Source organism: Podarcis tiliguerta (genome assembly GCF_965153285.1).
Source record: "Podarcis tiliguerta genome assembly, chromosome: 5".
Taxonomy (NCBI): domain Eukaryota; kingdom Metazoa; phylum Chordata; class Lepidosauria; order Squamata; family Lacertidae; genus Podarcis; species Podarcis tiliguerta.
Genome location: NC_139538.1, coordinates 38,646,247 through 38,660,826, shown reverse-complemented (window position 1 = coordinate 38,660,826; position 14,580 = coordinate 38,646,247). Strand labels below are relative to the sequence as shown.

Below are 14,580 nucleotides of genomic sequence, written 5' to 3'. Positions count from 1 at the left end.
TACTGCTGCTGGCCTCAGAGATAAAAAGATTGCCCCCAGCCCCACTAACTATGGTTGTCTGAGGCCATGGTTTTAAGTTGGTTTAGCTCCTTTTAACGGTGGTTTGCTGTTACACCTAAATCCAGTATCCTGGCTTAATCCTAATTTGCTGAGTCACTCCATCTCTGCTGCCCACCTGGCTACAGGGGCACATGTAATGAAAATGCCCCTGGTGGTCCTTTCTGGTCCCTCCAGAACAAGCTCCTTTTTCCCACCCACTTCCTCCTCACTGACAATGGCTGCGTCCACATGACGTTTTATGTTAGAATCAATGGAGACTGAGTACTTGGTTTTTCTGTGGAATCAACACACAATGTAGATTTGTTGCATACTTTTCTGCCCCTGAAATGCACTTCTTGAGAAACTGATTTCATTCCGAAAATAAAAACTCATTGCAGATTGATTCTGCATTATCCCCGCAGCGTGCCTATTTGAAAACAGATGTAAGCGCACAATCTCTTGAGCAGCTTCATATCTGCTTCCCATGGGCACATGACATGCTTTCCTTCCAATGCCCTCTTCTTATCTCTTCATTGGTGTGTTGCTTTAAGAGCAGGTGGCCTGGAGAGAATAACTGTCAACACACTTCCCAGCCCTCTCTGGCTGTAAGCCTCAGTCTAAATATATATATACATACAGAGAAACAAGCATTGGTTGCCTCCAGCCTACAACGGCCTTAAAAAAACACACCACCCAAACCAACTCAGGGTAACTGCCTCCTCCAGGGTCAAGGCAAGCCATTCCCCAAGCATTATTCAAGCTCCGACTGTCTGGCTGGATGTAAGAGAAGTTAACAAGGTAAGAACCGGAGGCCAGGCGGTTTTGATTTCTGGCAGGGCTGAATGGGACAACATGAGATGAGAGGGAATAAGCAAACTGGATTTGGGAAGGTGGAGCTCTCAAGTCAAAAATAGTGTACAGGCCATTAACATGAGGCACAAGGGGCTGCCACAGTTAGAAGCCATTATCTGCTAGGAAGCTAAGTATCAAACTTTTCCAGAGATCAAATACCAAGAACTTCTTATCAATGCAGCACTGCTGAACAACAAACTACTGAGAGGCAAGTTTCCTGGATATCGGGAAGAAAAGGGGGGTCAATATAACCACTAACTAAAATGAGAATATAACCACTAATATTGTTACTGGGGATTTTATTATCGGTAGTGTTTTGCTACTTAATATGGCATAAGTCTGATATTCAATTACTTTCTAGGTCAGCACTGAGGACCTGGTAGAGGAGATTGGGAAGGCAGGAACAAATTTCCCCTACCAAATTTCATTGCTTATGAACTACAAACTGTTCCTTTATTAAGAATGACAACTGGAGTAAGACTGCTTACAATACTGTTTTGTCTCCACACATCATATACGGGACTGTGTGTGTCATGTTTCTGTGGAAGCTCATAAACGCACCGAATTTGTTATTGGGGTTATAGGGGAAGGAAGCTCGATAGCAGAGCAATTGCTTTGTGTACAAAATGCCCCTGGTTCAATGCCTGGCATGTCCAGGTAGGGCTGGGAAATCAGGAACCCTGGAGAATTGCTGCCAGCCCGTGTACACAATACTGAGCTATACAGGCCCCATGGTATAAGGCAGTTTCCTAAAAACAGAATTCAGCAGCCTTCTGGTAACTTTAGTTTTCATTAACACAATAGCCCACCATCACAATGAAGATGGGAATGAAAGTCTTTGGGCAAGGCTGGTAAAGCCCTAGATGCCATAGTGGGCTCCTGGAGGGACTTTTGGTGGCCTTCCTTCCTTATAACTAGAAAAAGCAGGATAAATTATGCAAACTAATTTACAGAGAGCAAAGGTAGCTGTATTGGTTGGTAAGTACCTTTATTAGGAAGAACAAAAAAGTCACAAAAATGTGGCAAGCTTTCAATTACCCAGAATGCTTCATGAAGCAAGATGCAGCTTTCTCTGTTTTTGAGAACGCCGTTTAAGAAAGTGGAGTTTCTGAATGGAGATACTTGAATAAGGTCTGTAGCTCATTCCTTGTTCTATGCAAGGAAAATGGACAGAAGTACTTTTGAGAGTCTGAAAGCTTTCAGGGGTGGGGGACATCAGTATAGATTTTTCCTTGGTTATCCCTGCAAGTTCCTTGTAGATACTCTGATCAGGACACACACACATGGCACTGGTTATATTCAGTTGTTTTGGGGTACGGGGTTATATGCCTAGTGTTATTATTTGGACCTACTAGGTCACAACAGTTTGCACTTCCTTTCAAGGAGTTCCATTGATCCAAAAATGTCACTAAGGAGATTTCACTTCAAGTCATATGTTGAGGAAAAATATTTCCCATTTGAAGCCCAAAACTTATTTACTACTTCTTCTTTGCTTTCTGATTGGGACTAGGAAAAGTTTGTCTTCCACTGAAGTCATCTAAGGCCATTTCCCACGACAGGAGTGGAGCACCAGCATGGTGAGGAACATCGATGACTTCGATTTTTGCCTTCCATCCCATCCCCAGTCTATTCTGGAAGGACTTCATACCCTTCGCTCCAATCCAAAACTCTCAGATGTCACCTTGATAGTTGAGGGACATGAATTCCCCTGCCACCGCAGTATCCTGGCCCTCTGCAGCCACTATTTCAATGCCATGTTTGCTGGTGACTTCTTGGAAAGCATTTCAGCTCGTGTAGAGATCAAAGAGGTGGATCCAGCCATTATGGAGACCTTGATTGACTTTGCTTACACAGGGAAGGTGACCATCAACCAAGGGAATGTGGAAGCCTTAATTCGGACATCCAACCAACTCCACTTCCCCGTCCTCCGGAAAGTCTGCAGTCGGTACCTGAGGCAGCAGATGGATGCAACCAACTGTTTGGGCATTTGTGAATTTGGGGAGCTGCATGGCTGTCCAGAAGTGTCATCCAAGGCCTGGTCATTTCTGCAGGAGAATTTTGAACTTGTGTCTCAACAAGAGGAGTTCCTGCAGCTATCCAAAGAGAGGCTGGTTATCTACCTGTCCAACAACTTGCTCCAAGTACAAGAAGAGCAGAGTCTAGTTGAGGCTGTGCTGAGGTGGGTGAAGTATGAAAAGTCTGCGAGAGCCACGCACCTTCCAGAACTCCTTGATCTAGTGCATCTGGTTTCATTGCCAGATCAGTACCTGCAGAACCTCTTGTCATCAGAACCACTGATTCAAGAATCGGAGGCTTGCAAGACCATCATCACTAGACATCGTAGCACGGTCAGTTCTTGGAGGCACCACAGTACCCTGATTAAGCCCCAAAGCTAGAAAAGGGGTGCTGTGGTCCAATAGCTATAGGTGTCCTTAACTGCAGTGCCTAGAATCTGTTCATCTTGGTATGCCAACTTCTTGTTTCAGATAAATTTTCATTTCTTAATTAGCGATGAACTGTCACCTTTGATTGGCAGTGGAAGAGTTCCTGGCCTTTCCCCACTAGTTCCCCTCTTTCTTCTCCTCTCCCCACCCGCCCATCCATCCCTAAGTCCATTGACTCAGGAGGAGCAAGGGTGTGTGTGCATGCAGTTTTCCTAGAGATGCCACTGTGAGGAGCAATGACTGACTTCTTGGTGTACGTGGATTATGGTTATGTCTTTCCCAAAGACAGTTATAATTGGATCATTACCAAAAAGGATAGTTTATTTAGATGAGCCTATCTGAACTAACGAGGGGATATGTGCCCCAAAGCCTGAATTTAAAGTGATCACAATTCCAGAGAAACACACTTTGTTCTAGCTCTTATATTTTAAGAAGGTTTAAAGTATGGTCCAAGTGTTCCTAAATCAGTGCATCCAAATTAGTCTTAAAAACAGTGGGAAGTGGCAACAACCATCTGTGGGGAAAGCAGCTAGAAGTCCATGCCATGGTCTAGCATTTGCAGTGAAGTATCCCAGAGTTTTATTTGGGAATTTTGCTTTACTGAATTACATCATACAAGGTCATTGTATAAAGTGTTGGAGAAAGTGGAGAGGTGTTGGGCTTCCAGAATCATTGGGGGTTTTTTTTCCTTGTCTCAGTTGGAGAACAGGCCATTTGTCCAGCAGAGACTGAAGGCCCTGCCACAAAAGCTTGAGGAGGTTCTAGTGGTGGTGGGAGGCAGAGCTCTGGAAGAGAATGAAGAAGATGAACAGCAACCACTAATCTCCAGGAATTTTGCCTTTTATAACACCAAGACTAGTAAGTACCTGTCCCCAAACAATGCCAGAACTGCACACTCCAGCTCAGAGCATCTTAGCGTCAGGGAGCAACTAGGCTCACGGTGCTAGGCACTGCAAGGGATGACAACAACTGAACGGGTGTAGCGTTTAGAGGTAGGGGAAATAAAGTCTTCACCTTGGTACCTGTTGCTATCATCTTTATGAGTTGGCCTTTACAGGGTAGATCATGCTTGATGGTGCCACTCTGTAGTGTTTTGGGGAAATGCATGTTTCCAGACCCTTGGTGGTGGGTGGGTGGAAAAGATGAGACCTGAATCCCTCAGAAACAAGACAGAGAACCAATTATTGCAGAATAACCAGAATATGAATACAGAGGGCCTAGTATACTACAGCTCCCATCAACCCCAGCAAGCACAACCAATGGTCAGGGGTGATGGAACTGCTATTGCAACAAAATCCAGAGGTCCTGCCAGCTATCTCATTGATTTTGTGTACACCAGTCAGGTTGTTTTAGCTCTTAGCGAGCAGTTTGGTAGAATATTACACGTGCTGTTGTCTTTCTATCACAGCCCCCCCCCCAAAAAAAAAACTACGATGGGCTGGAAGTTTAACTTCATTTGCTCCTTTTGCTTTCTCTTCCTTTACGGAATCAACAATAAAACCTCTCACCTCTCACCACTCCACAGAGTGGTTCCACTCTTTTATTGTTATTTATTTATTTGGTGATTATCCAGTTCTTAGATTTGCCTTTATCTATTTGCTGTTAAGTGAAAAAGTTTGAAAAATATAGGTACCATATTTTTCGCTCTATAAGACGCACCAGACCACAAGACACACCAAGTTTTTGGAGGAGGAAAACAACAACAAAACTATTCTGAATCTCAGAAGCCAGAACAGCAAGAGGGATCGCTGCACAGTGAAAGTAGCAATCCCTCTTGCTGTTCAGCTGCGCAGCCTGCATTCGCTCCATAAGACTCACACACATTTCCCCTTACTTTTTAGGAGGGAAAAAGTGAGTCTTATAGAGGAAAAAATACGGTATATAAACATTTAACATTTAGACTTGCCATCTCAAAACACCTAACATTATCCAAACCCACTTTCTGTAGCAGAAACACTGTTGAGGCCAGAAGCAACCATGCCTTGGACTTCGACCTAGAATAATGCAGGCACCAACAAACAAGGCTTTCAGTATGATGTAATGCTCTGTGCTCTTTGGCGTTGGTGCCTGCTGAGCAGCTGCATTCATCTCAGGCCAATGTTGACGTTGGAAGCTGTCGGGCAGGCCTGCAAATGCAGTGCATTGGGTAGAAAAACTAATTTGGAGAAGAGGACCTTTCTCATCGTTGGCATTATCTACGCAATATGATGCAATCGGAATGTATTCTGATAACACTGTGAACAATGAAGCAGATAATGACCATAGATAATTACCTTCAAACACATGTAGGTTTGAATAGGACTGTTTCAATATGGAAAAGTTCAATGGAAAAGAAGTGCATTTGGTCTAATCATATCACTGTCATGGGTCATGGTCTTGATTTAAGGTAGTACAATTGAGTGATGGAACTCATAGGGACCAAAATCTCTTCACCCGAGAGTAGTAAAGAGTCTCAGAAAAACTAGAGCATTTACTGGTTATACTGGTTACCTGGTTATAACACTTTGAGGGCCGCTTACATATTTGGTTCTATTATTTCAGAAAGATGGAACGCTCTACCTGATTTTCCAGACTACAATAAATGGGGTTTTTCTGTGATTGCTCTAAATAATGATGTTTATGTCACAGGTAAGGATAGTGCTCTCTCCAAGTCTATGTCGTTACTAAGCCTTTGAACCTTTTTGGCGTGTTCCCATACTAAGACATTCTGCTGAGATCTTGGGAGGATGGATTTAGTTGTTTGGGGTGTGTTCTGGTCTAAAACAGATAATTTAAATCAGGGCAGCCAGATTGCATAGTCATCTAATAAAATGTAAACCGAACCACAGTCCATCATTTTGAGTCATAGTTTGCTCACCAATTCCACAAGATTTTCAAGAGAACCAGAACTCCTAGCAAAAATATCGTGAGGGTGTATAATAATGTATTAAGTGATAATATTGAAGTGCTTTAAGGTAAAGGTAAAGGTACCCCTGCCCGTACGGGCCAGTCTTGACAGACTCTAGGGTTGTGCGCCCATCTCAGTCAAGAGGCCGGGGGCCAGCGCTGTCCGGAGACACTTCCAAGTCACGTGGCCAGCGTGACATTGCTGCTCTGGCGAGCCAGAGCCGCACACAGAACGCCGTTTACCTTCCCACTAGTAAGCGGTCCCTATTTATCTACTTGCACCCGGGAGTGCTTTCGAACTGCTAGGTTGGCAGGCACTGGGACTGAACAACGGGAGCGCACCCCGCCGCGGGGATTTGAACCGCCTACCATGCGATCGGCAAGTCCTAGGCGCTGAGGCTTTTACCCACAGCACCACCCACGTCATTGAAGTGCTTTAAACTGGTACAAAAGTGGCTTCTAGGACTCTGTGTGAGTATGATGACTATTTCTGTTTTCAGGTGGCTCCAGAGGATCACGGAATGACACATGGTCAACAACTCAGTCCTGGTGCTTCTGCCTCAAGGATGGTGCCTGGAAGCCCATTGCACCGATGCTGAAGCCACGAACCAACCATGCCAGTGCTGTCCTCAACGGAGAGATCTATGCCATTGGTGGTAGGGAATGAGATCTGTAACGTGGGGGACTCTTGCTTTACGTGCATGGGAACAACAGGCACTAACAAGGATGAGGCCGGTTTAGTTTGGACAATATCATAATGTGCCCTCTGGCCATTCCAAGTCCCTATACTACAGCTTGAGCAGAAGAGCCTGCCATTGTAGGACTGAATTTCATACAGAAGGTTGTGTCTAATTCACTTATATTCAGAGGACTTGGATTCTTAAGAGCCAGTGTGGTGTAGTGGTTAAGAGCAGTAGACTTGTAATCTGGTGAACCGGGTTCGCTTCCCTGCTCCTCCACATGTAGCTGCTGGGTGACCTTGGGCTAGTCACACTTCGCTGAAGTCTCTCAGCCTCACTCACCTCACAGAGTGTTTGTTGTGGGGGAGGAAGGGAAAGGAGAATGTTAGCCGCTTTGAGACTCCTTTGGGTAATGATAAAGCGGGTATCAAATCCAAACTCCTCTTCTTCTTCTTAAGTCCATCAATTTCATTGGTGTACTGTGACTATGATTTAGTTGAAGACACAACCCAGACCCTACATATTAGACTCGTGGGTTATTTTAGCACTAGTGTTGCTCAGTGCAAATATCTGTAGGCCTCAACTGTGCTCAAACCTCCTTCCCCCCCACTTCTCGCATTGTCTGTAGGCACCGCGGTGGATGTTGTGGAGGTGGAGTGTTATGATCCTTATAATGACAGCTGGTGCTTTGTGAGCCCTGCCTTGAAGTACGTCAGCAACTTCACCATCGCCGGGTGTCTTGGGAAGTTGTACCTCATTGGCTCTTGTGCTGTCAAATACAACGCATTAACGCTGCAGTGTTACAACCCTGCAATAGGTAAGAAGGAACAGAGGGGAACGTGTATGAATGGCTTTTCTGCTCCTCCACATGCAGCGGCTGGGTGACCTTGGGCCAGTCACTCTCTTTGAAGTCTCTCAGCCCCACTCACCTCACAGAGTGTTTGTTGTAGGGGAGGAAGGGAAAGGAGATTGTTAGCCACTTTGAGACTCCTTCGGATAGTGATAAAGTGGGATATCAAATCCAAACTCTTCAGGCCATGGGCTCACAGAGCAACCAAGGGGGGTGGAGCAGGTGCAAAACCAGAATCCTTTCTATTCTGCAAACTTGGAAATTGGCCCTGTGGCAGGGGCTTTGCTAGGTACTTAAAAGACCTGGGGCATAGACCCATGACACAGAGTTGCCTCTGCAAAAATCAAAATGGCAGATGTCGGGTCTCACTGGCACTGTGCTTTGTAACATGTCCAGCCACCCTGTTTGCAGGGTGTGTGTGGTTGAAAATGGGGGGGGGGGGGAGATCCAGGGCCCAGGGCAAAAAGGAATAGGGGAGAAATTTGGTTTGGTTCATACTTAAAAGCAAACTTACTTTATTTGTACTTCCTGAAACAATTTGCAAACCGAAACACAACTATCTTTTGAAATTCGCATCTCTCCTAATTTCACAATGCAGTTCCCCAGCCAATAAATGTGCATGAAAATGCATTTAGTAGGATAAAATGAGCATATAGTTACATATATTGGAGAAAATAAATACAAAAACACCTTGCATTAGGCAAAATTGCTTGTAAAAATGTGTATTAGACAAAATTGCATGAAGATGTATATTTAAGGAGAATTTCATACAAAAATGCTGATTTTTTTTAATGGGGACTTTTTATATTTTAAAAAGTTCATACTGATGAGGAAATGTGATGAATCAAACTTAAGATTGGAAAAATGAGAAGAAATGAGAGGAAATGAAAGAAATGAAATTGATGTGAAACTGAGTTTGCCCATTCCTACTTTTGCCCATTACCTCCCTTCCCATGCCCAGCCATGCCCCCTGCTCTGGTTTAGTTCTAAATTCCTTGTGAAAATGTTTTTGTCATCATTAGTACTGAAACTGAAGCCATTACTTCCTACCACATGTCCTTAGAAAAATATACAAGACTTGCAAAATGCTTTTCAGGATAAAGGGTGGGATGTGTGTTGAGGGACACATTACTTTTCCCCTCCTTCCCATTGGATTAAATAAATATAAACCTGGCATGTTGTTGATTTGCAGGAGAGGCCCTTTTGAGAACGCCATCACTTACAGAGGCTCACTTAATGGGCATGAGGGATGTATTTTGTGTTGCTAGCAGATTGTGAAATGCGCCCTCTTCAGAGCTACGATAGTCCCCACTCTGTTTCTAGAAACAGTGCCAAGAAGACACATACTTTTAATTTGACCTTTTAGATTGCTTTTAGTACCGTGGTTGCTTGCAATGTTTTAAACGAAGCTTTATTGTTTTAAGGTTTTTATGATTATGATGTTGTTTTCATTGGTTTGGTTTGCTTAGTTTGTTTTATTGTTTTGAGTTTTGTTCTCCTTGCAGCTGAGCCACCCCTACCTAAGTGTAGTGCTTTATTTTTCCATTTCTGAGTGAATGCCAACCGTGTTTTCTCCCATTTAAGGGTAAAGGTGTGCATTTACGCACACCTGTGAAGCGGGGCCTACATCTGCTGCCAGCCTCTGGTGATGACAGCCCTTGCGAATCATTCTTCCCCCATCCACAGAATAGCCCCATCTTTCTTTCTGTTTCTTGGCCATGCCAAAGTGTTGTGGAATGTGGGCAGCTCAGTTTTATGTATGCAAATATGAACTGCGGGCTTGCTGTTAATTGCCTGAGGCCCATTTGACCTGTTTGAACCCTGATGCTGCTTTGGCATGGCTTTTTATTTCAATTCATCTTATGTCCCAAAAGCTAATTTGTATGGGGCGGAGGGAGAAGTTGTTAATGGGGTGTGACTTCCTGCACTGGCTCGCAGCCCAGAGTATCTTCCGGCAGCTAATGCTAGACTTCATTAGTGTCTTTCTGCTGGGGACACAGCCTACTCCAGTTTCTGGAGTTGCTCCTAGTGGTCCTTGATCCAGCTGCCTATACAGTGGTACCTCGGGTTAAGAACTTAATTTGTTCTTAACCTGAAACTGTTCTTAACCTGAGACACCACTTTAGCTAATGGGGCCTCCCACTGCCGCCGCTGCACGATTTCTGTTCTCATCCTGAAGCAAAGTTCTTAACCTGAGGTACTATTTCTGGGTTAGCGGAGTCTGTAACCTGAAGCGTCTGTAACCCGAGGTACCACTGTACTTAGATGTGCAAGTGATCTATTTGCCACATCTTTTAGAAAAACTCTCAGCTAGCATCAATTTGCTTCATGTAATCAGGAAAGGTATTTGGTACGATGTGACTCAGGTTTAGTTGTGAGGGCCATGTGGCAAACTGCAGCACCTTCCATTTATGTCTCATGGTGTTATGCTATATAGGAAGGACGTTGTTCATCCGTTTGCCATGTCAGCTCCCACCCACAAGCTCCATCTCAGGATGTTACACAGCAAACACTAATAGTGCTTTGGTATTCTTGATACCTTTGACACTTTTAAATGTGGCTTTTACTAATGGTCTCTTACACTGTTACCTGCCAGAAGACCTCGTATACTCCTTTGGCTATTAACACAGAAGGGCTGTAGCTCAGTGGTAGGGCTTCTGCTATGCCTGCAGAAGACTCCAGGTTCAATCCCTGCCACCTTCAGGTAGGGGAATGCCCCCCTGCCAGAATCCCTTGAGGGCCACTGCCAGGCAGTGTACGCAATACTGAGCTAGTCGGACCAATGGTCTGACTCAGTAGAAGGCCAATTCCTGTGAACCTATGCAGATGTTGTGTTCCTGTGATTCTGTTGCTTCCTAGCCCAGTAAAGGCAGCGGTGATGACGGGAATGATGTGATCAAAAGTAGGACAAAGTGTGTTGAAAACTCACATAAACACACATGTCTATTGCAGCCAGGCTGAAATCAGGACAGGCTGCTTTCACTGACACTGGTTTTACACGTAAACAATCCTGACCTTTGCAGGACTGATCTAGGGCAGTCTCTTGTGACAATCTGCCCCTGCTCCATTTCTTGTCCATCTTCCTTTTTAGCTTCACCCCCTGAGATTCATATGTCATTCTAATATAGAATGTTCTTAATATATAAAATTATTATTATTATTATTATTATTATTATTATTATTATTACTATTACTACTACTACTATTACTATTACTATTACTGTTATCTTCTAGATGTTTGGAGTGTAATTGCATCCCCTTTCATCCCCAAATACCTCTCTGCTCCTCGATGTGCCTCTCTGCATGGAGCCATCTACCTGATTGGCGACAACACAAAGAAAGTCTATGTGTATGATCCAGATGCTAATATCTGGCAGAAGGTGGGTAAGGGAGTCGTGGCATTAATGTTCTTTCACCACTATGTTTCCAGGGAAGGTCTGTGGCTGTAGCACCCATAGAAGTAGATTTCTGTGGCCTATAGGTTTGTTATGGGGAGGGGGCGTTTTAAAATGCCGTATTTCTTTTCCCTGCTTTTTCCCCCTTGACACTTTTCCAGAATGCGTAACACAAAGTAATATGTGAACAATGCCTGAAGGATGAGTGTCTATGTTCCAGCATGGCAGGAAGCCTATTCCTTGAGTGAGGATACCCCTGGTAGCAAGCACAGCATGGCCTGTTCCTCCAGCCTGTTTGGCTTCAGTGAAGATGTGTGTAATGTTGTTGGAGGGTTGGTTTACGCAGCGTCATTCTCAAACCCTGCGGCAGCTGTTCGCATGGCGTCAGTGCTCAGCTGACTGTGTAGCGCCCACTCCAGTCCTCAGGACAGGTGCAAAGAATGCCCTGCCAGTCTCTCCATCTCCGTAGATCTATGAATAATGGTTAGTGCCGTCAGTTTCCGGCCATCCATTGGTTATGCTCTTGACGGCGGCCTCTTTAACACTTTCATGGCAACATCTTGTCATCAAGCAGTTTCTCAGCAAGCGTTTTGCCTGGTTGGACCCAAGAACTATTCCTCTGCTACTTCGCCCTGTGATCTTTTCATGGTGTTCTGCAGGAGAGGTTGACAGAAGTTAGGACAAACAAGAATATAGCCCAGCCTTGTTAATAGTGTAACTACATACAGTTGGGGGCTGGGGGTGGGATACAGAGGATAAAGGAGAGGGGTGACTTTTACAATTCAAAGGACTACACCACTGGTGGCCAGTCTTTTCGGCAGGTGTAAGTTCGCAGTATAGCAGGGGCATTCCCTCTGTGCTTCTTTTCTACTGAGCTGGGAAGCAGACAGCAATGTAGTATTAAAGAAATCAGCTGGCGTGCAGCCCTGACCTTATGCCACAGGCTCAGGGGTCAGCCTGCCACAAACGCCTGCTGCATCTACCACTTCTGGCATATGTGCCCTACTAGATTGGACATTTATTGCTATGCCATATCAGGGATGGCATGTCTATACATGCCTATACATAGGCAATGAGACAAGGTGAATTCAAGTATATGTAGCATTTCAGATTTGCTTGGCTTAGTAGACAGAAATAAGTACAGTAAATGCGTCAAAAATGTATAGTTAAAGTGTGCTTAAAAATGCATACATTCAAGAAAATAGGCATTCTATTAGGGGAAATTGCTTTGTAAAAATGTGTTTATTAGGCAAATTTGCTTACAAAAATGTGAACATTACAAGAAAATTACACTAAAGTGCCGAAGAATTTCCATGATGTCTTAAAAATAATAATCTGCAAACTGAATTTCAGAGTGGAAAAAACAGAGAAACTGAAATCAATCAGTTCATCCATCTCTAATCCTGCAATCCTGTACGCACTTACCTAGGAGTCAGTCCCACTGAATTTAATGGGACTTGCTTCTGGATAGACATGCCTAGAATTGCACTGCTAATGTCTTTGGAATTAGAGCTCTTAACTGAATAACGTTGTTAATATACAAATAAAGATATCCTGCATTCATGTAATTGTAGATATGTTACTTGCTGCCATTGCAAAAAGCCTCATCCTCCAATCTGAGGATGGTTCACATGCTCCTCCATCACACACGTACGGCCCATGTGAAGTACGGGCTACTATAATCAAACTTTTTGCATCCCACATTTCAAGAGATGCAAAAAGGACCCCATTTGGACTTTTCTGATGAACAAGGTATCTAAGGCTAGTGTGTACCAAATCAAGCTTTTTTACCTCTTATAGAAATACCCAGACAACAACTTAATAACTCTGTTAAGGAAAGGGTAAGAGACCCCCCCAAGGGGTTTGATGATATTAACTTGTGCTATATATTTCAGCCACTGGATGGCAGCACAAACCCCAATCATATGATTCCATCAAGGAACTAGGTGCAAACTGTATGTTGCCAATCTACTGTCTTATTTACAGCGGTTTCCGCTGTGGTTGTTGTATATGATTTGCCACATAAACACAGATCCAAATCATGTCCACTCTGTTTGCAGGTGCAACAGCTTCACACCCTCCATGAAAACGGAGGGATGGTACCTCTTGGAGGAAAACTCTTTGTCACCGGAGGATACTGGAAGGGCATGGACGGTGACTATCAGGTGGAGATGGAAATTTATGACTGCACTAAGGATGTCTGGAGAAGGGAAGGAGCCCTCCCCTGCTTATGGCTCTACCACAGCTCCTCCTCTATCTTCATGGATACTTCGAGGTGGAGGGAACCTTTCCTAGGAGACCATTTGTGAACAGAGGATGGAATAAGGCCTCACAGCACAGCAGCTCCTGCCACAAGTTTGGAAAAGGAACAGAGTTTTCACAATCACACTTGTACACTTCCTTTTGCCTTTTTTGTTCAGACCGTTTGAATGGTTCTATTCCCTCCCCCCCCCCCCCCCCGCCCACTACAGCTCTTGTTGGGCTGAATCACCTTGCCCACATAATTAGGATGGATAACTTTGGTCACAGCACTAGCACGAAAACACCAGTGGAGAACATGAAATGATAACCTGCCTTTATAAATTGCAAGAAGCGAGGGGTTAAAACAAAAAACCCTGCAGTGGACATATCAGAAACAAAAGACTGCGTTAACCTCTATGGTTAAACATAGTGCCAGGCTGCCTTGACAGTGTCTACCAACATAATGTGTGAATTAGGAGCTTACAGAACTTGGCCAAGAAAACTTGGCAATTTTTAAAACATTGTTCAGTGTCCGTTCTGGAACAATGCCGCAGCTGAGACCTGTGAGATTCCAGTGCACAGCACATGATGAGTATTGTGCTCATTTTGCTAGAGAACCTGACTTCCCTGAGCAATGCTGCCCGCAGTTAAGTGTGCATAAGTCCATTGATGTCATTGATTGCTTCACTCTTTTGGACTGTGGCCAGAGTCCGAAAGGGGCCAGAAGTAACGTGAGCCAGCTCTAAATTAAAACTAGAAGTCTCTCAGTGCTAATTTGAGATCGTGGTGACTAGGATCGATGAGTGACATTAGTGACCCATTTATCAGAAGTTTCTCTGGTTTCTCTGGAATTCTTATTTTTATATCTGTTTTTATTGCCCTAGGATTCTTTCTGCACGTCACAAGGCACATTTTCTGTTCAGTTTAAATATCTTGCATGTGGACTGTATGAATTTTACCTGTAAAATGGAGACTCGCCTCTTCCTCTTGATTTCTACAATTCATCAGTATGGTCAAGAAATCTGATAATAACTTCATCATGAATTGTGTAGTCTTTTCTTTCTACTGTTGGTGCTTGATTAAGTAACTATATTTTCTTTTAGGTAGGTTTTAAATGCTGGACAGTCACAGAAGCCCCCTTCCATCGTCATATAGGAGTGTTTTATATGAATCATACGTATGTAGCTGATTAA

The 14,580-nt window shown here is 44.0% G+C and overlaps 2 protein-coding genes across 2 annotated transcripts in view; both read left to right on the top strand.

The window, feature by feature from the left end:
* Nucleotides 1-14,580, top strand: part of SCLY (selenocysteine lyase) — a 65,041-nt gene that overhangs the window by 46,438 nt on the left and 4,023 nt on the right. The window lies entirely within an intron of this gene.
* On the top strand, nt 633-14,424 carry KLHL30 (kelch like family member 30). The gene is made up of 8 exons (XM_083443300.1): nt 633-837; nt 2,402-3,239; nt 4,034-4,193; nt 5,877-5,963; nt 6,722-6,877; nt 7,530-7,718; nt 10,986-11,131; nt 13,207-14,424. The coding sequence occupies exons 2-8, from the start codon at nt 2,466-2,468 to the stop codon at nt 13,453-13,455; spliced, it is 1,761 nt and encodes a 586-aa protein (XP_083299426.1). The 5' UTR covers nt 633-837; nt 2,402-2,465; the 3' UTR covers nt 13,456-14,424.

Bases quoted from the DNA above. Each gene is read 5' to 3' on its own strand.
- KLHL30 (XM_083443300.1), top strand. From the start codon at position 2,466: ATGGTGAGGAACATCGATGACTTCGATTTTTGCCTTCCATCCCATCCC. The intron at 5,964-6,721 runs GTAAGGATAGTG...TTCTGTTTTCAG, and splicing joins TAATGATGTTTATGTCACAG to GTGGCTCCAGAGGATCACGG. The intron at 7,719-10,985 runs GTAAGAAGGAAC...GTTATCTTCTAG, and splicing joins GTGTTACAACCCTGCAATAG to ATGTTTGGAGTGTAATTGCA.